Genomic DNA, 21,876 nt, shown 5'->3' with positions numbered 1-21,876 from the left:
CCACCCCCTCCAGGTTCAAATCTCACTCCAAGTGATCTTGACTATTAGTACTAGTAATAATAATTAATAATGAGCAATTGTGGTAGTCCTAATAATAAAGTAAATTACATACATTAATAAATTATGGTGGGGGAAGCCTGGAAAACATTCGAAGGCCAGAAGTGGGCCTATAATTGTTCTGTCTAGCAGCTGGAAAAGTGCTGGCTTAGTGCTAGTAATCATGACTGCATCCGGACAGCCGTACATGGGCCAGAATCAAACTGTCATTCATTTTGATTCTGGGTCTGATCTGGTTTTAATTTGAGTCTTTAAAATCTGAAAAGCAGGAAAAAATGTTAGGGTAGGTAAATGTAAATATATAATAATAGTAGCAGTATGATTTGTGAATGTAGTGGGTTTTTTACAATATTTACATTAAAATGTAGGCTATACAACTTTTTAATGTAAATATTGTAAAACACCCACTACACTCACAAATCATACTGCTACTATTATTAACTCCCTCATGTTATATTTTTGAGCTTTACATCAATTGTCTTTGACTCTTATATATTTTACCAACTTAAAATATAAGCAATTCAAGTATCTTGGAACTTACATTGTATTTGTGCTGTTACTAATTTTACAGAGGTGGAAGAGCTGAGACAGGTATTACATTTTTCAAAAGGGGATGAATTCATTAAAGTGTTTGAGAGATACAATAAAATACATTTACATGTACTACATTTTGATGTGTTTATAATCAATTAACACATACTGTTTTAATTAGGTTTCAGGATCATGTCCCCTTTGTTGAGAATGAATCCATGGCAACTAAATCACCTTAAGAGCACTTTGTTACACAAGCCACTCCCACCTGGGGAAGCATAGTTAGTATAGGAGGATTTAGGAGCTGCTGTGTATCCTTAATCCCACTGCGATTAAAATAGGATTAAATCTCATCTCCCGGACACAGCACTACATCTGATTCTGTTACTGTAGAGCGCTCTTGTTCGATCATTCACTCTATAATGTACTCATGCCATAACATGCCTCACTCCCAGATATCCAGCAGGTGAGTGTGGTGTACTACAGACGTGTGTGGTTTATTACTAGTGTTTGAGGTGTACTACAGACGTGTTTGTGTGGTGTACTACAAACGTGGTTGAGGTGTTCTACATGTGTGGTACAGACGTGTTTAAGGTGTACTGCAGACGTGTGGTACAAATGTGTTTCAGGTGTACTACGGACATGTGGTATAGATATGTTTGAGGTGTATTACAGACATGTTCGTACAGTGTGTTACAGACATGTTTGGTGTACTGCAGACATGTCTGTGATGTACTACACAAGTTTGTGTTGTACTACAGACATGTGCGGTGTACTACAGATGTGTGCGGTGTGTTACAGTGGGTTACTTAAACTCAGATTGTAAATTCACTTCAGTCAACCTTCAGTGTGCTTTATATTCAGTTTGCAATCATATTTATATCCATGGCATAAATTCAGCTTGGTACAATCTGCAGCAGCTGTATTGGCTCCTTTCTTTGTGTGTGAACACGGTGCTCTGTTCGTTGAATATATTCTAGCAAGCATTGTATTCTTCTACGTGATCATGAATTGATTTATGATGCCTGCATCCTCAATGTGCAAATGTTCACCAGCTGCTTTCAGTCTCTGTCCCAGACGTGTCACAGGAAGGAGGTGATCCAAATTCAATTCAGGGTTCCAATTCACCCGGGCTCATTTGCATACATGAGATTTGTTGAACAAATGTCATTGTTTCTTGAAGTGAATTGAACACTCAAACCAAGATTCTGGTTCTCTAAATTCATCATAGTACACGCACTGTATTATGAAGTAGGGTTGAGACTTCTGTCATCAGGGTAATAGATTTTTATATTCAAAACTAACAAAACACACAAATGAAGTGCTATATGTTAATTGTATCCCAATTTCATTGGAGTTAGTGGTTGCAAAAAGTATGTAAATATAATAGGCCTTGAAAACAAGAGTTTTGGCAGGTCTGTTTGAGGTCAGTCTGTCTGAGGTCAGCTCCTTTGAGGCTGGTATGTTTGTGGCTGGTTTGTGTGAGGCTGGTCTGTTTGTGGCTGGTTTGTGTGAGGCTGGTCTGTTTGTGGCTGGTTTGTGTGAGGCTGGTCTGTTTGTGGCTGGTTTGTGTGAGGCTGGTCTGTTTGTGGCTGGTTTGTGTGAGGCTGGTCTGTTTGTGGCTGGTTTGTGTGAGGCTGGTCTGTTTGTGGCTGGTTTGTGTGAGGCTGGTCTGTTTGTGGCTGGTTTGTGTGAGGCTGGTCTGTTTGTGGCTGGTTTGTGTGAGGCTGGTCTGTTTGATGAACTGTTCTGCTCCACTGGAAGGTGTGCACTTCCCTGAGCTGTGCATTTTCTCGGCACGGTCGAGTGGGGAGCACTTCCTGGAACATGGTGGAAGATGAGCAAGGTTGGAATTAGGCTGTGGATAAGCTGAAATGTCCTCATCTGTGCTCCCTATTTAAGGCGTAGTTGGAGCTTGGCCTCTTGCTAGTCTAATCTGCTTCTCATTAAGGTGCATTAATCTACGGCTCCAGCACAGGATTATGGGACAGTGCCGGCTCGGTCCGATGTCTGTCACACTCCAGCACTCATCACACTGCGATGCCCGCCACACCCCAACACAAGACTACAGCCCCTGCAGGGGTTCAGCATCTCATCACCACGAGGGGAGGCAGTGCCCCACAGGAAAGGGTTAATGAGCAAGACTAGCAGAAAGACCGTCACGCAGAGAGACAGACAGGAAGAGAGAAGCAGAGTGAAAGACAGTCTGTGGGAGAAACAATATAATACTGGCCAGTTTTGTCTCGCTCGTCCCTGTGCTGTCTGTCTCCTCTGGATGAGGGTCAAGATCAGAAACATAGGTCACACCCGTTGACAAGGCAGGAGCATAAACATTAGCATTATAATCTAACCATTCAAAACCCAACCATGTTCAGCCACCAATCATACATATTTATATACTGTACATACAATGTAAACTACAAGGACAACAGGTGGTATATGTGGTGTTAGTGGTCATTTAAGTACTCAACAAACAGGTGAGTCTTCAGTCTATGTTTGAAGACTGCAAGCGACCCTGCAGTCCGAATAGCTAGTGGAAGATCGTTCCACCATCTCGGAGCAGGACAGAGAACAGTGGTAGTCTGGTTCAAGGGTATCTTGAATTCTCACCTATCTGTGGTACTATCTTGTACTTTGTAAGTACCGCTCTGGATAAGGGCGTCTGCAAAAACTGCTGGGCTGGAGTAGCAAGTGTAGCACATGTGACATGTAGATGAAACTTTCAACCTTTATATTCACTTTGTCAAGGTTTCTCCTAATTTCAATCTTTTATAAGCCAGCTATGACCTCACAAGGACATATGATCGGAATCGGGTGGGTTAAGGACAGAGAGAGGGAGAGAGAGAGAGAATGAGTACATCGCTGATTCGTGGTTTTGCTCTGACACTGTCATTCTTACCACTGCAAAGCTACAAGCGGATTGCCTCATGATAAACTGCTGATACTCAGGTAAAAACACTCTACGTGATTATTATTAATATTGTATATTACAGTGAAAGAGTTAAGGATTCACCTGTTGCCTTAGAATTTGACTGCCCTGCAGTCTCTAAACCATGTTGAAAATAAAGTAGGTTTGCCACTTTCTTGAACAAACACGGAGAGCTGTCGTATGTGTTCAGGTTTAATTGGTTTGGGAGGTTACGCGACAAGCTCCGGACTGCCGATGGCGCAGTAGATAGTTACAATAGGAGTGGGCGATTACAGTATACACTGACTGTAACACTGCAAACTTAATGTGTTTTCATGCCTCAACAGACCTGTTACAACCGCAAATCGAGCGCTAAATTAGTTGGATCAGTTGTATTAGACTACGGAAAAACACATAATGTGTGTACCAGAGGCTATGAAAAAGATGGTAGACCTATTGTAACCTACATGTTCCGTTGTGAATATAACTCTTATAAAGCTGCTGATGTTGACGTAAGATGCAGTGCAAACTATATTTTGCATCCGTTGTAAACCTGTTGTTCATAATTTAAATGCAAACGTTTTGGTGCTCTTCATATATTCTGTGTAAGGCAGAGTAAATTAGAAGAGAAAAAATGCAGGGACCAGTCCATCAGAAGCCCGTTGATGGGATTAATCATCCTGACAGATGGAGAACACGTGTTCTGCACTTACAGACACTGGGTTTCTCAACAACATCCTAACAAAGATCATCTATAAACAGTGGAGTATCACACTGAACACTGTCATTTAAGATCATCTTAACACTGCCATGATGTTGAAACACGTGGGTCTGATTAGTTCTCTACAGTGCTTGTCTTGTGTACAATAATATCACATTCTTCAGTGGAAATATATTAGGCTAATAGGCCTATGTTGGTGCAAGTTTAACAGCTACTGAGTGGACAGTTGCATTCATCCATTTTAATATGGTTTCCAATTAAGTGCACTGCACTTTAAAAAATAACAATCTTTTAAAAACGTGATTTGTTAAAAACAGATGTGCAGGAGGTTAAGTGTGTGTGGTGATGTCAGATTAAAGCCGTGTGTCTTATTAAACTGGTTTAGGAATTATCTATGAGCTCACGTATCCTGACAGCTCAAAGCTTAATAAAAGAGGCTGCACCAATGCTCAAATAGACTTATATATTTACATTAAAGTCAAGTAATATCTGACTAACAAGCTAAGGTGACTGCATTCAGACTCATCAAAGTACGCTTCACAATTTTTGTCTTTTACATCAAGGGTTTTATTTGGTCTAAACGTGAAGTGGTCTGAAAAAGTGCTGTCTAATACTGCTGCCATGGAAACAATGCAAAGGTTTGTGTGTGAGTGTGCGTGTGGTGTGTGTGTGTGTGTGTGTGTGTGTGTGTGTGTGTGTGTGTGTGTGTGTGTGTGTGTGTGTTTTTTTTGGGAGGGGGGGGGGTTTGTCTGGGGATCAAGTTTTGGCCCCTACTGTCCTAGACTGAATATACACGAGGTTAACATCTGTGTGCAGTTGGAGATCTGTGTGAAGTCTCCCTGATACTTCCCACTTCATCAGAAGCTCCTCCATCTCGTGAATGATCCTAGATGCGTGTTGTGATCGGTCAAGTGGTGTTAACTGCACATGGGTACCACAGGAAGGAGCAGCGCTAATTACAGGACACGGTGATGTCGCAGGATAGGTTACCATGGTGATGTCCATGCATTGCTTTCTGCTACAGTTTTGAGGTCCTTTAGGGCCAGTGTGAAGAGAAAGTAGACGTGGACTACCCTCATCCCAGAAGCTCCTCTAATAATTTAATTGAACATAATTGAATTGAACATAATTTAATTGCATAATTTCTAAGACAGAATATTTTTGTTTAAGTATTAAATGACTTGTTCATGTATTAAAAGACATCCTGTCTTTGTCTTCTTTACAGACATTATGAGGAAACCATTAGAGGATCCCAACCCTGTGCAAAATCAGGGAATCAGTCCTGCCAATCAGCTTTAAGCACGGATGGAGCCATGCATGGTGCTCAGTTAATCTGAGACAGCACATTGGCCTGCAGACCTGCCTGTCAACCATGGTTCCCACGTTCTCTGCCATAGAGCTGCGGCCGGAGCCCGCCTTCAGGCGTCGCGTGAGGAGGAAGCTCCGTCCGTCGCGGATGTTGGGTTTCGCCCTCAGCGTCTGTGCCCTCTCTCTGCCGCTGTCCTGGAGTGCTTTCAGAGGTCCGGCCAGTCCTGTTCTGGCTCGGACCGGCGGGGCGTGTCTGCGGGAGCCCTCCTCACATAGGACCGTACGATCCGCAGAGGAGCAACGGAATATTTCGGCCGACGTGCCACGCCTCATGGCGTCGGGGGCAGAGAGCCAGGGCGATTACCCTGACGACCTGTTCTCGCTGGAGGAGAGGAGGCAGGGCGCCGTGGTGCTACACATGTTCGGCATGCTCTACATGTTCATCGCGCTCGCCATCGTCTGTGACGAGTTCTTTGTCCCCGCCCTCACCGTCATCACCGAGAAGCTGGCCATCTCCGACGATGTGGCCGGCGCCACCTTTATGGCCGCCGGAGGCTCCGCCCCCGAGCTGTTTACCTCCATGATAGGCGTCTTCGTCTCCCATAGCAACGTGGGCATCGGCACCATCGTGGGATCTGCAGTCTTCAACATCCTGTTTGTGATCGGGATGTGCGCACTGTTCTCACGTGAGATACTGAATCTGACGTGGTGGCCACTGTTCCGGGACGTGTCCTTCTACATCGTGGACCTCATCATGCTGATCTTCTTCTTCTTGGATAACTACATCACCTACCTGGAGAGCATCGCCCTGCTGGGCGCCTATGGAACGTATGTGCTGTTTATGAAGTGCAATGCCACCGTGGAGGATTTTGTCAAGAGCTTAATGAACAGAAACCAGGTGCATGGACTAGAGCCTGCTCCTAAGGTGAGTCGTGCCACGTTTGAGATTCTGTGCTCCTTTTGAGGGGGTTGGTCTAGGCATCAGGTGATTGGCTGATGAGCAGCCGTGCAGGCTGGCTAGAGCCAATCAGATGTTCTTTTTTGCAGTTCAGAGATCAGAACACCTATCAATTATCTTATCATCCAGAGTTCTTTTTAGCAAGAGGTTTTTTTTTATCATGTCTTCTAATTAAAGCTGTGTTCGCTCCTAGTAGAACCATTCCAGTTGGTTTAAAACGAATGCATAAACTGATTTGGTGAATTTTATTGAATTAATCCCACCAAAAGCTCACATTATGATGTAATATGCACATGTGTATTCATCATGGGCCCATTTCCAATTAAAAGAACTGTTAGATGAGGCTGTGTATTTCACCAATCTGGACTGTGGAGGGATATTCTCAGAAACACTGGGTGTTGCATCTGACCTATCAAAGGCATTACAAACACGCAAAAACGCTGTCAAAGGCATTCTTAGAAAACACACAAACTCTCCAGAAAACAATGGGACAAGGAGGATGGTCGGTTGGCTTGTAGGTACAGTCTCTTAATTACTAATCATAATTTATTCAAATAATTCATTATTCTCCTGTGCAATTAGTATCTAAAATTTTCAGGGTTTACATGCGCATTCAATGCATGTAAAGTTGACTACTCAGGTGACTTCAGATCACTCAAACACACTGGGCAATGCAAGCATGTAAATGAGTACAGGTCTACATACCCCAAAGGTCTTAACTGGTCACATGTCTCAACACACATCCACTAACATGCTCACTTTTATAGTTCAGGAACTTTAAATTTGGAGATCTGGCAACACTAAAAAGCAGAGATGAAGATTAATGTCCAAATGACAAATAGATTTATACAGCAAAACAGCAAATATGTTTGTGAGAGTAGTGTTTGTGTGTGTGTGTGTGTGTGTGTGTGTGTGTGTGTGTGTGTGTGTGTGTGTGTGTGTGTGTGTGTGTGTGTGTGTGTGTGTGTGTGTGTGTGTGTGTGTGTGTATGGCTGTGGCTGTGGGCTAATCCAGTGAAAGCAGATCCAGTTAGTGCAGCTAAGTATAGCACGGTGTCACACAGTCAGAACGCCACGACCCTGATCAAAGTGCTACGACCCCTCACCAACGCAGCCAGCAAAGCCGCTTGTTACAAAACCTCCCAGAGGTCTCGGGGGCGGAGCCTGAACACAATTGTGATCACCATAACTGAGAGCAGGGCGGAGCCTGAACACAATCGTGATCAGCATAACTGAGAGCAGGGGGAAGCCTGACTGCGCATCTTAAATCCCTTTGTAATCCTGAATCACCTGCTTATTGGAGCTGACAGTGGAACCACAATAAAGAAGACTCTGAGTACTTAAGGGAATTGACTGACCATCTGAAAATGACTTCTGAGTCATGACTTCTGAGTCATGAGCTCTTTCACATACATCCAGCCCAAATCACTGAAACCCTGTTGTTTGCAACCATGTTGTCCCTCAACGTCACCCCTCAACATTACCCCTGTAACGCAGCTTGCGCTGCGGAGCAGGGAGGCGGACACAAATGCTGAGGAGAGCGAGATTTATTGAAGGGAATTCCATAGACGTGGTCGTAAGGGCAGGCATGGGTCATATCGGGAGGGCAGTCCATACATAACAGGTAAACAGGTATGACGATACTGGGGACGCGAAACCAACAAAGCAGGATACAAGGAATAGGAAGTCACAATACTCGCGACGATTGCAAAGATCACAAAATCCACAAAGAGCATGAATGACCAAGCAGAACAGATAAACAAAACAACCGATCACCGACATGGGAAACACAGGGACTATAAATACACAGAACTAAACTAGACACAGGTGGAGACACTGACAACATGGGTGTGGCAGACGGAGGGAAACCATGGAGACAGACAAGCAGGGAACAACACAGACATAAGGAGCAGGGAACCAGAGTGACAGCTGGAGAGGGGGGCGTAGCCCTACATGACAGTAACCCTTCTCTAAGCGTGCCACTCTGGGGCACGCAAGGGCAGACAGGACAGGGGAACAGACTAGGACAAGACAGGGAACCACAGGGCATGGCAAGGTACAGGGACAGCGGACACGGGACAGGACACCACAGAACAGATTGGATGGACAGGACCAGGGAAAACGGGACGTGGGACCTGGGGCACGACAGAGAGAGGAGGAGTAGAGACTGGACTGGAACAGGGCGAGGTACGGGAGCAGGGCTGGACGGGACAGGACCGGGAACAGACACAGGAGTGGGCCAGGGAACGGGGCTGAGGCAAACACAGAGGCAAATACACTATGGACAACAGAGACTGGGACAGGAACAAAGTGGGTGACAACTTGGGGAACAGACATGGGGACAGGAACAGAGATAACCCCACTAGACACAGACACGGGAACTGGGACACAGACTCGGATAGACATTACTACAGGGACAGGAACCAACACAAAACCGGGGTTGGGACAGGGGACCAAAGGGAGCATGGGCACAGAGGATGAACAACCATGGGAAGGTGCAAACAGTACATCGAGTCCATGACCACTAGTGGGCAACACAGTCTCTGGGGAAACAGGATGGACGGGGACCGGCGGGATCGGCAGACGTGCTACATGGTCTGGTCGAGTCCGCTGGTGGGCGGTGGGAACCGAAGGCGTGGGCGGTCATAGGAACAGGAGGTGTGGGTGACCCCTTCTGGGTCGCAGAGACAGGAGGCGTGGGTGACCCCTTCTGGGTTGCAGAAACAGGAGACGTGGGTGACCCTTTTCGGGTTGTGGGAACAGGAGGCGTGGGTGACCCTTTTCGGGTCGTGGGAACAGGAGGCGTGGGTGACCCTTTTCGGGTGGTGGGAACAGGAGGCGTGGGCGATCCTTTTCGGGTCGTGGGAACAGGAGGCGTGGGTGACCCTTTTCAGATCACAGGAACAGGAGGCATGGGTGATGCCTTCCAGGTCGCGGGAACAGGAGGTGTGGGTGACCCCTTTTGGGTCGTGGGAACAGGAGGCGTGGGTGACCCTTTTCGGATCACAGGAACAGGAGGCATGGGTGATCCCTTTCGGATCATGGGAAAAGGAGGCGTGGGTGACCCCCCTCTGGATCGCGGGAACAGGAGGCTGAAGTGATGAGACATCCTCGGGGGGCGGGACCATCGAACTCACGTCCTCGGGGGGTGGAGCTGCCAAGCAGAAGTCCTCGGGGGGTGGAGCCACCAAGCTGACGTCACCGGGAGACCAAGCCGGCCACTCATGAGGAGTGGCTACTACTCCCCCCCCAAAAATTTATTTGGGGTATTTAGGGGAGAGGCTGGCGGGAATAGAGGAGGGAGGTCTTCATCAGGCCATGTATTCCCATAGATGACCTCTTGAAGCACTGTGGCAGCGGGGCTCTGGTCAGGGGGTGTGGTCCTCTCCACCCGGTCTGGTCTGAGCCTGGAAGAACATACAGACACAACCGCTTCTCGATTGCTCTCTCTGCAACGGCTCCACCTCCCTTGAGGTTTCTGGAGCTCGCAGTGGTTAAAGAGAGCCAACCGAGGGTTAAGCCAACGCTCGTCTGTGCATTCATTCCTTCTGCCCGCATCTTACATTACAGGTTGCTCTTCCCTGTACTGTTCACCAAGTCGGGCAGACACATAGCACTCACTAGGAGTCTCGTCACGAAAGCCAGTTGAAACCGAAAGAGACTGTGCTTTCCTCCGTGAGCTATGAGACTTCCTTGTCCCTCTCTTGTTTGCGCATCCAACAACTCGTTACAGTGACTGAACTCACCAGAGTCTCGCTCCCTTGCTGTGTCCTCGTAAGGTCGGTTGTTATGTAACAAAGCTCGCACTGTAGTGCTAGGAGGCGGACACAAACGCTGCGGAGAGCGAGATTTAATGAAGGGAATAGATGTGGTCGTAAGGGCAGGCATGGGTCATATCGGGAGGGCAGTCCATACATGACCAGTAAACAGGCATGACGATACTGGGGACACAAAACCAACAAAGTAGGATACAGGGAACAGGAAGGAACAATACTCACGATGATTACAAAGATCACGACATCCACAAAGGGCATGAATGACCAAGCAGAACAGATAAACAAAACAACCGATTACTGACATGGGAAACACAGGGACTATAAATACACAGAACTAAACTAGACACAGGTGAAGACACTGACGACAAGGGCGTGGCAGATGGAGGGAAACCATGGAGACAGACAAGCAGGGAACAACACAGACACGAGGAGCAGGGAACCTGGAGAGGGGGCGTAGCCCTATGTGACAACCCCTCAACATCACCCATCAACATTACCATGAGAACGGCTAGAATTCAACATATTTCTTTCTGGTCACAATTTGTATGGAGTTTTTAAAATTGAGGTAATGGTAAATGATGAAGTAATGATAAGAAAACATTAACAAAATAGTTCTAGTTCATTTTGCTGCCTGAAACGTGCACTCTGAGCCATTTGCAAAGACTGAATCAGCATTTCTGATGTTCGTCATTGTCCTTAATCAACCTTGATTATCACCAGCAGGTACAGTTGTGATCAAATTTATTCAACCCCCACTGAAATAAAGTGTTTTGGCCAGTTTGACATTGATTTTGATCATTTCAGTCATCTTATTTACAATTATATCAAAGAGGCACTTATAAATTAGACAAACATAACATAATATTTATGATGGAATAACCACAAATGTCTTTACTGTGCTCACATCATTATCAGTTTTATTCAACCCCCTAGTGACATTATTTTTTAGTACTTAGTACAACATCCTTTTCCAGTTATGACAGCTTTCAAGCGTGAAGCATAGCTTGACACAAGTGTCTTGCAGCGACCTATGGGTATCTTAGCCCATTCTTCATGGGCAAAAGCCTCCAGTTCAGTCACATTCTTAGGCTTGCGCACTGCAACTGCCTTCTTTAGGTCCCACCAGAGGTTCTCAATTGGATTTAAGTCTGGTGATTGCGATGGCCACTCTAGAATGTTCCAGCCTTTCATGTTCAACCATGCTCTAGTGGACTTGGATGTGTGCTTCGGATCATTGTCCTGTTGGAAGGTCCAACGTCTCCCAAGCCGCAGGTTTGTGACTGACTCCATCACATTTTCCTCCAAGATCTCCTGGTACTGAAGGGAATTCATGGTACCCTGCACACGTTGAAGCTTTCCTGTACCATTAGAAGCAAAACAGCCCCAAAGCATAATTGACCCCCCGCCATGCTTCACAGTAGGCAAGGTGTTCTTTTGTTCATAAGCCTGGTTCTTCCTTCTCCAAACATAGCGCTGGTCCATTGTCCCAAACAGTTCTAATTTAGTTTCATCTGACCACAGTACACTGTCCCAAAACCTTTGTGGCTTGTCCACATGACTTTTGGCATACTGCAGTCGACTTTTCTTGTTCTTTGGAGTCAGCAAGGGGGTGCGTCTGGGCGTTCTGGCATGGAGGTCTTCGTTATGCAGTGCGCGCCTTATTGTCTGAGCTGAAACTTCAGTGCCCACATCTGACAGGTCTTTTTTCAGTTCCTTAGCAGTCACGCGGGGATTTTTCTCCACATTACGCTTCAGGTAGCGCACAGCAGTCGCGGTCAGGATCTTCTTTCTGCCACGACCAGGTAACGTTTCCACTGTGCCCTTTAACTTGAACTTGCGAATGATACTTCCGATAGTGTCTCTTGGAATATTTAACAACTTCGCAATCTTTTTATATCCATTGCCATTCTTGTGAAGAGCAATAACCTCTTCTCTTGTCTTCTGGGACCATTCTCTTGCCTTCACCATGCTTGGAAACACACCAGTAGATGTCTAGAAGGAGCTGAGTATCACAGTCCTTTTAAATCTGCCTAATTGGTGCTTATCATGCTTGATTGCTGCTCGTTGACATCCACAGATGTTTTCAATACCTGATGGAAAACACTGGAATGAACCTCTGTTCTTAGGAGTGGTAGTCGTAAAGGGGTTGAATAATTGTGTCAATGAAGAAATCACAAAAAGGCCATTTAATACTTTATGACAAAAAAAATTGATGCTATCTTAGTTGCATTTAGTTCTTTAACAAGTCCTTGTAAGATTTCATTATGAACACAATTACAAATGTGCACTGAATTCCATAAAACCCTTCGCAGCATTGGGGGTTGAATAAATTTGATCACAACTGTAACAAGATTTCGCCTTTAGCCTGAGAAATGCTGTTCTTGATCACACACTTATGTAAGTGCAGTGTAATGGCTGCTGTGTTGGGCACTACTGTGCATTTTGTGAAACTATTCCCAAGCCCTGGGAACGCCTTCTGTCACACCAAGATGGTTTCAATTTTGTGAACAATGAACAAATGAATTCTTCATGTTTGGTTAACTTTGTTGCCTGTGATTGAAGATTTTTTGCATTTGAAGTTAATGATGTTCTGTTGTTAAAGTTACAGGTGCTTCTCAATAAATTAGAATATCATCAAAACTAAAAGTTAGTTTATTTCAATAATTTACAAAAAGTGAATATCATATATAATGAGTAGCCTATATAGATTCATGACAAACAAGAGTAATCTATTTCAAGTGTTTATTACTGGTAATGTTGATGATTATGGCATACAGCCAATGAAAACCCAAAATCATTATCTCAGAAAATTAGAATACTGTATTATGTAAGACCAACTGAAAAAAAGATTTTAATTCAGAAATGCTGGCCCACTGAAAGGTATGAACAGTAAATGCAAAAATAGTCGGGGGTCGGGGGTCCTTTTGCACGAATTACTGCATCATTGCAGCGTGGAGGTGATCAGCCTGTGGCACTGCTGTGGTGTTATGGAAGCCCAGGTTGCAGCCTTCAGCTGGTCTGCATTGTTGGGTCTGGTGTATCTCATCTTCCTCTTGAAAATACCCCAATTCTCTCTGCGCTGACTTGGGTCTTGATATAACACAGTGGTCTTACACCAGCAGATGTAGGTCCAAGATATTGTTTTCAGATTAAAGTAAATTTTGCATTTCATTTGTAAATCAAGGTCCCAGAGTCTGGAGGAAGAGTGGAGAGTCACACAGTCCAAGCTGCTTGAGGTCTAGTATGAAGTTTCCACCATCAGTGATGGTTTGGGGGAGCCATGTCATCTGCTGGTGTAGGTCCACTGTGTATTATGAACATGTGTTTGAACAGGTGAATGATATACTTTGCAATGGTGTGGTTCTCATGGGTTCAATTTTAGGGCCAAATGCATGTCCAATATCATGTCCATGAACGGGTTGTTGTAATTATGTCTACAGATTAGGGGTGCACGATATGACGATATAAAATCGTGAATGGCGATAATGAGTGGAGAATCGCAGGCGATCTACCAAATTAGAGAAATCGTATAGATCGCCTTTGCCAATTAGCGCAATGACTTTTTTATGCTGGTTCCCACCGATGCGTCAGACGTAGGGCGTAGGACGGACCAATCACAGCGAACTGTGCGTCTTCCACGCCTCCATGTTGTGTTTGTAAAAACTAAAAACTGCGTGGACAACGACGGCTGAAAGCCAAACCGAGGAGCTGGTAAAGAAGAGGAAATCCACCTCTGTAATCTGAAATTGATTCGGATTTTCTTCCACTGACCAAGACCAAACTACAGCGATATGTAAAGTGTGCAAAGAACACGTGAAAACGTACGATGCCAGTATAACAAATTTATTCAATCACTTGAGACATAGACATCCCAATATGCCGAAAGTGAAACAATGCGGGCAGCCGTCTCACAAGTGACCATAGCGCGTGACTCCGCCACACCACGCATGAACGATATGTGGTAGTATAAAGAAACATCCCTCAAAAACAGGGGAAGGAACATTTACTTGATGAAGTTTAAAGTTGCTTTGTGTTTCAGGTTTGAAAAGTGCTGGAATTTAGGCTAAAGTACTTGAAAATGGTTGAAATTGTAACTACTTCGTTTCACAACAAATAGCTGTCTGACTGAACAGTTCTCTTTACGTTAACAAACAAGCCTCTTGTAATTCCAGGACGAAACATGAGAGAACGTGAAGACGTTAAGATTGGGCGTTTTGAAAATAAACAACCATTAAATAATGTGAATAAAAAGCGAATTATATCGAATCATTTCGACTATATGTATAAATATTTAAGTTTAAAGTGCTGGGAAATATTTAGTGCAATAGTGCGCTTTAACAGTGTAAGGAACTGCGTGACGTAGAGCAGGGAGGCAGACACAAACGCTGAGGAGAGCGAGATTTAATGAATGGACAGAGTCGTAATACCGGGCAGGGGTCATAAGAGGTAGGCAGTCCGAACATGAAATATAAACGGGCATGGTGGCACAAAGAACAAAACAAGGCAGGGGAAACAAAACTAGGCTGAACGGCACTTACGACGAAGACGAAACAGAAACAGTTAAATACACTAGAGCACGAACGAGGCAAGAGAATAAACAGTTAAGTAGCACAAAATAACCGATACCGACATGGGAGACACGGGGACTATAAATACATTGAACTAGACTAGAAACAGGCAGGGTTGCCAGGTCCTACAAAAATATCCCACAAAATCAGTGTAAAACCCGCTCTTCAGCAGCCTAAACTAGCCCAAAGCCCAAAGTCGTTGACGGGGGGGGTGTCGAGTGTTTAAAATGGAGACAAATTGAGTATTATATCGCAATCGATTCTTTGTGTTGACTTGTAACCCCCATGGTGGCCCAACTCAAAAGTAGCCCAAAGAACCGCACCCCGCGACCCCAGAATTTTTACCCGCGGCTGGATTTTCAAACAAGCCCAATTTGGCGTGAAACCGCAAACCTGGCAACTATGGAAACAGATGAAGACAATAACGACATGGGCGTGGCAGACGTGGGGAAACCATAGAAACACACAACAAGGCGGGCTCAAGGAGCAGGGAACAACAGACACGAGGAACAGGGAAACCGGAGTGACAGCTAGGAGAGGGGGGCGTAGCCCTACGTGACACAGTGTCACGTGTGTTGTTTACATTTTTTGTTTACAATGTTTGCACATGGAAAATTGCAATATCATTCATTTAAATCTGCTTAAAAAGAAAGATTTGTAGCCCCAATTTTTTTTGTTTTTTTTTTGGATGGAAGATCGTGATAAAAAATCGAAATCGTGATTTTATGAAAAAAATCGTGATACTATTTTTTTCCCATATCGCCCACCCCTACTACACATCTCTACCTTTAGTGCCTGTCACTGCTACGAGTTATTGTGTGATTTTACAGAAACTATATAACATTTGATATAGGTCCTTTATTAGCTTGACACCAGAATTAGCCAAAATAATTTATAACAGCTAGTACTGACTGGAATCAGCTTTTAAAATGATACTGTTGATTATCCTGAATGGAGTAAATTTCACCTTCATGTCTCCAAAACCTTGGGGATTGGGGATTCTGTGAACCACATCCCTGATATTTTACGATGGAGTATACAGAATTCTATTTCATCATATACTTATTCATAACATCGATCTATTATAATGCAGTGTTGGTTACTTGGGAACTGAATGCTTTGTGACCTAAAAGTATAGGAGACTAGAGAGAGTTTTTGGTTTTGTGATTTTGTGGTTGTAGATTGAGTCATGATGTTTGCTCAGTAACATCTCTGTCTTTTCTAAAGCCCACCAGTGCTGGGGATGATGAGAACAAACTGTCGGTATGTACATCTCAACTCAGTCTCCTCATGTCTCTCATCTCAACTCAATCTCATGTCTCTCATCTCAACTCCTCATGTCTCTCATCTCAACTCAATCTCATGTCTCTCATCTCATCTCAGTCTCCTCATGTCTCTCATCTCAACTCAATCTCATGTCTCTCATCTCATCTCAGTCTCCTCATGTTTCTCATCTCAACTCAAACTCAAGTCTTCTCATGTCTCTCTTCGTTTGACAGCTCACTGATTACATTAGCATGGACTAACTTCGATGTTGATGTACAATGAGATTAAATTATCGTTCTCATTGGCTGTTCTTCAGGCTAAACCCCGCCTCCAGAGAGGAGGAAGCTCCGCCTCTTTGCACAACTCATTGATGAGAAACAGTATTTTCCAGCTGATGATCCACACATTGGACCCACTCACCGAAGGTAACATTCATTCATCCAAATTTACAAACACACACCAAACACACACTGTAACATTTAATAAGCATATGAAGAAACAAAAAAATGCTAATTCGTCTTATTAAACACATTGGGCTTCAGGAAATAACATTTTCATATTCTTATTCTGAATATATCATACCCGTTTCATGCAGTGGGGAACCGTCAGGGCCCTCTACGCCCTCTCAGAGGGCCTAAAATACTTCTTAAAACATAAATATATATAATATAATTTATCCAATTTTTAAAATCTACTTAGAGTTTGACAATTGACATCTAAGCAATTACAAAAATATAAGCATTGTTTACATATTCCGCTTCCGAGGAACATGGAGCTGTGAACCTTATTTTGTTGGAACCTTATTCTTGCTTAAGAAGTTATCTAGTACAGATATTATTGTTTATTGCGTTTTTAAAGCTGTACTGTCGTCAGCTTTAAGGAAAGGAAAGGAAAACACCTTTTTTCCGGGGGGTGGGGATGGGAGCAGGCCCAGGTTTAATGGTCACGGTTCGCTACTGGTCTCATGCAGGGGCGATTTTAGGATCTGGTCTTTAGGGGTGCCCAGCCCCCAGTGCTCACAGAGGCACAATACCAAAGTATTGCGCAGGTGCAGAGCAAGGTTTTTGCATAATATAATATTTAAAAAATGTGTTGAGCCAGGGGGTGCTGAGCAACTTCACGGTGGTGCTCTAGCACCACTAAAAATACCCTAGCCTCGCCCCTGGTCTCATGTACTGTTTATACATCCGTGACATGTCAGATTCACCAAATCCTTGAAAGTTCACCATAAAATGAAAAGGTGTAAAAGACTTTCATGATCAGTCCTGTTTGTACAAGAGCGCACGTTCCCAAGAATCATTAATCATCATGTTTGACGCCAGAAAACATCATTTCAGGGAGGTTCAAGGAGAAGGCTTCTATTCTACACAGGATTGCAAGAAAAAAAGACCACGATGAGGCGAATGGTGTGGGTGAGTTAACTTTCTCACATGAGCTTCAGTTAAACAGCAGAGGCTGGCAGAATAAATGTGACATCCCTCACGGGGGGGGGGGGGGGGGGGGGGGGGGGGGGGGACACTGAAGGAGCAAGTACTGAGATTTATACTTTAGATAGTATATGCATTCACTGTGACTTCTGTAAACAGAGCTGAACCTGTTAGCCTGTTAGGAATGAAGTTCAAATTATCATCATATTCTTCTATTTTCCTTTACTAGATTTTTAATTAATTTTAAGAATCATGTGATTTGTTTCTTTTTCCTCCTGTTTTCTGCAGTCGATAAGAAACTGACCAACAGCACCCGGGTGGAGGTGGAGGTGACTCCACCCATGAATGGAAATATAGGGCATGAGGTGACACAAACATGTCAAAACACAACACAGGCAGACCTATAGATGACCTGTAGATGACTGTGACCAGTCATGGCCTGGTGGTAGGGAACTGGTCTTGTGACCGGAGGGTTGTGGGTTCAATTCCCAGACCTGAGGCCGTGACTGAGGTGCCCTTGAGCAAGACACCTAATCCCAACTCCCCGGGTGCCGGGCTGGGGCTGCCCACCGCTCTGAGCACCGCTCTGGCGGTGTGATCCACCGCCCCCTAGTAATCACTAGTGTGTGTGTTAACTGCACCGATGGGTTAAAAGCGGAGGACAAATTTCGATTGCAGTGTAAAAAATTACAATTGACAAAATGTGGCACATTTACCTGTGCTTGTTTTGTTTGGTTTTTATTTTGTTGCAGCCTGAGGATGAAGAGGAGGATGAAGACAAGCCCCTGAGCCTGGCATGGCCGGACACAGGCCGAAAGCAGGCAACGTACCTCTTCATACTCCCCATTGTGTTTCCGCTGTGGCTTACACTGCCTGATGTTCGCAGAGAAGTACGAAACCGTACACCGCACACATACCTGCACTGCAGACGTCTTGTTAATACAGTACACATCACAGACGTCACATTCTCATTTCCCATTTACATTGTAAACAAGCAGATAAAGAGACTAGGCTGATGCATCTTACCCACTCTAACACGACCCTTATCCTCGCGTTTGGTACGTTAAACCTCTGGTAATGAAACATTCCCCTGGCGCATATTACTTTGAAGTCACTCTTTGATCTGGCTCGTCCCAGAGCTTCAAATACAGCTGTTTCTCTGAAGGTCTGATTGGCGTAAATTGGGAGCCTGTGATGTAATTTAGCTGGAGAATGTTGCAGAAGGATCTTTCTTTTAATTTATTCTTTATTTTTTCTTTCACTCAAGAGTTCAAAGAGGTTCTTTCCCATTACATTTCTGGGGTCTATCAGTTGGATTGCCATCTTCTCCTACCTGATGGTATGGTGGGCTCACCAGGTGAGCAGCACACACACACACACACACAGACACACACACAGGCACACACACACACACACACACACAGACACACACACACACACACACACACACACACACACACACACACACACACACACACACACACTTCTGAGGAGTACGGTAGTACCTCTACCCCACACTCCTTGGTGATTTGTCCACTCTAGCAAACCTGTTTGAGCTCACAGCTGATTCATTAGCCCAGTTAGGCGTGTTGAGGGATGATTATTCCGCAGGTGGGCGAGACCATCGGCATCACGGAGGAGATCATGGGCCTGACGATCCTGGCGGCCGGAACCTCCATTCCGGACCTCATCACCAGTGTGATCGTGGCCCGTAAGGGTCTGGGAGACATGGCCGTGTCCAGCTCTGTGGGCTCCAACATCTTCGACATCACCGTGGGGTACGCCTGTAGTCTGAGCAGCTCACGCACCTGAACTGACCTGTGCGCGGAGAGGAACGGTGTGTCACATGACGCATTCAGACTGACACTTCAGCCAATCACAGCAACCGCCACACTTCGGCTTACGATAATGAGGCATGCTGCGAATTTAACAACAAATTATAATGAACGCTGGTTCTCTGTTGAGTCAAGGCAATACCTGGATACATTAGTTGTCATCCAGTCAAATGTCAAAGTCAATTTTCGATCTAGCTGTTCAAGCCACATTTGATACATCTGAATACATCTGCTGCATGACAGATAAGTATCAGATTGAAGTATGACATGAAAATGTGCTGAATCAGAACTGACAAGGTCAAATCCAGTTTGCTTTTGCCAAACAGATAACACATCTGTATCACACATGATAAAAGATCAGGTTCAGGCCTCTTTTACTGTGTGAATGCAGTCTTAGGTTCACAGATACTGGCACACTTACAGAGCCCAGATTTGACACGACGCGTGGTTTAGGCATGTGATGAGCTATAGGAATAATAATGTGCTTTGTCTGTAGGGAGGAGTTTCTCATCCCGGTGGTCAGGGTTCTGCAGACAGTGCTCAGTTCTGCTTTATCCCATCTCTGTGTTCCGCACATGTTGCTGGTTTACCTGGGATTGGGAACATGGGTTTGGTGGGATCCTGATGACTGGATTACGTAATTTCTGCTTCGTTTGGATTAAATGTGCTTGTTTGTTTGTCTGCTTTCCCCAGTTTGCCTTTTCCCTGGCTGTTGTATTCGATGATGCACAGCCTGAAGCCCGTCACAGTGAGCAGCAACGGGCTATTCTGCGCCATCGTGCTGCTCTTCCTCATGCTCCTCTTCGTCATCATCTCCATCGCGGCGTGTAAGTGGAGGATGAGCAAGCTCCTGGGGTTCTTCATGTTCCTGCTCTACTTCGTCTTCCTGGTGTTCAGCGTCATGCTGGAGGACAAGATCATCACCTGCCCCGTGTCCATCTGAGGGCCTCGTAGGGCGCCCCCTGCTGGAACCGCGCAGCAGAGCACTGCCATGTGGAGGGAAAAAAGGAAGCAGGACTTTCAGTCTCTGTATTTTACAGTCAAAAGTGCAGGATGATGTAACATAAAAACATTCTATGATGTAAATCTCCATCCATAAAGGAACTACGAGTATTCTGTTTGTTTTGATAATTATAATCGTTTTTGCTGCATGTGGCCCAAAGCTCCACGTGGGAAGACATGCATGCACTGTGTTTTGACTGTTGTAGTGAGGGCAAGGTAGGACACTGAATGCAGAGGATGTGAAGCTGGTGGACACTAGGACCTGAGAGGCACCGATGGCAAAGAGGAGGCTCACATTGCCTCTCTCTCTGAATTCTCAGGGGAAATGTGGAGAGGGCAAAACTGTAAGGATGTCCTCACTCAAACAAAACAACACAATGACAACAAAACATCAACAGTTCAGAACTGGAACACAGAAAACAAAAAATAAACTGAAAACTGGGGCAGAGATGGCATTGCGCTATTTTGACTCCCTGTTTGTTAGGACTTAACACTGTACCTGTGACTATCAGATTTTAACAGTTAAGGTTTTATTTTAGTGTTAAGGTCTTTCCTGTATTACTAAAGCATACCACTGTGAAATTCAATGAATCATCACTGATTTTTCACTGAAGAAACACTGAACATAATCAACAAAGGCTTATCTATTGTATCTGTGCAACAATGTACATGTTAACTGTCTAACTGGTATTTTTGTAATGTCAGCATATCAGCACAGATGTTCGGGAGTTGGACGTCTGGCTTCTTCAAAGCTTCGGGAGCCCAGCTGCCATCTGCACTGTAGAACTAGTCGTGCTTTTATGTTGAAGGGCTCTGTCTTTATAAACATGTTTGTTTCCTGTTTAGGCTTCAAAGAAAAGATCAGATATATGCAGAATGTGTGAACTCAGACCAGACATCCCAGACAGACCTGACAGACCAGACGGACCGGACAAACCGAACAAACTAGACCAGACAAACTGAACAGACCTGACAGACCAGACAGACCAAACAGACTGGATAGACCAGGGGTGGCCAACCCGTCATAGACCAAAAGCCACTTTTCTTACTGTGTTACTGCAAAGAGCCACATCGTACATGGGCGAGTGTAATCTGTTGAGTGAAATGTAGCAGTGTGTCGCCCCGTTTGTGCAGGTGAGCCCGCATGAAACCAGGCAAAGAGCCGCATGCGGCTCGCGAGCCGCGGGTTGGCCACCCCTGGTATAGACCATACAGACATTCTCAACTCTTTTTTATTTATCTGCTTCTGTCTGGCACACACTCCTGCTGATAATAATACCAGTAAGACATGGTTATGAATTTACTAGGCTGTTTCTTCATCCTCAAATTATCTTGGACATTTAACATTTGTATCTACAGCACTGGGCAGACGCCCTTGTTCACAGTGATTTGGGAAAGTGCTTTGTAGTCAAGTACATATCCTCACGAGACACTAGACAGATCTATAGACAGGCTAATGTATCCATAATAAAGAGCTGTTATTGGTCATACTGCTAACAGACTTGCTGATGACAGGTATG

General features: G+C 44.8%; 1 protein-coding gene across 2 annotated transcripts; it reads left to right on the top strand.

Annotated features, from left to right (window-relative positions):
• The first annotated feature begins 486 nt into the window (after positions 1-486).
• slc24a2 (solute carrier family 24 member 2) lies at positions 487-21,844 on the top strand. 2 transcript variants are annotated; one of them, XM_077013535.1, is made up of 11 exons: positions 487-4,855; positions 5,034-5,185; positions 5,443-6,450; positions 16,054-16,089; positions 16,409-16,517; positions 17,430-17,504; positions 17,808-17,884; positions 18,272-18,409; positions 18,787-18,876; positions 19,131-19,297; positions 20,048-21,844. In XM_077013535.1, exons 3-11 carry the CDS (start codon positions 5,590-5,592, stop codon positions 20,295-20,297), a joined length of 1,803 nt encoding a protein of 600 aa, XP_076869650.1. In that variant the 5' UTR covers positions 487-4,855; positions 5,034-5,185; positions 5,443-5,589; the 3' UTR covers positions 20,298-21,844. The 2 variants fall into 2 exon arrangements, with proteins under 2 accessions (XP_076869650.1, XP_076869651.1); XM_077013536.1 differs by lacking the exon at positions 5,034-5,185 and having other exon boundaries at positions 487-3,537.
• Positions 21,845-21,876: the final 32 nt, after the last annotated feature.

This window comes from Brachyhypopomus gauderio, chromosome 1 (assembly GCF_052324685.1).
Source record: "Brachyhypopomus gauderio isolate BG-103 chromosome 1, BGAUD_0.2, whole genome shotgun sequence".
Lineage (NCBI taxonomy): Eukaryota > Metazoa > Chordata > Actinopteri > Gymnotiformes > Hypopomidae > Brachyhypopomus > Brachyhypopomus gauderio.
This window is presented reverse-complemented; position numbering and strand designations above follow the sequence as displayed.

Coding starts and splice junctions, on each gene's coding strand:
- slc24a2 (XM_077013536.1), top strand. CDS start 5,590: ATGGTTCCCACGTTCTCTGCCATAGAGCTGCGGCCGGAGCCCGCCTTC. Junction 16,090..16,408: donor ATGATGAGAACAAACTGTCG/GTATGTACATCT, acceptor GCTGTTCTTCAG/GCTAAACCCCGCCTCCAGAG. Junction 17,885..18,271: donor ATGGAAATATAGGGCATGAG/GTGACACAAACA, acceptor ATTTTGTTGCAG/CCTGAGGATGAAGAGGAGGA.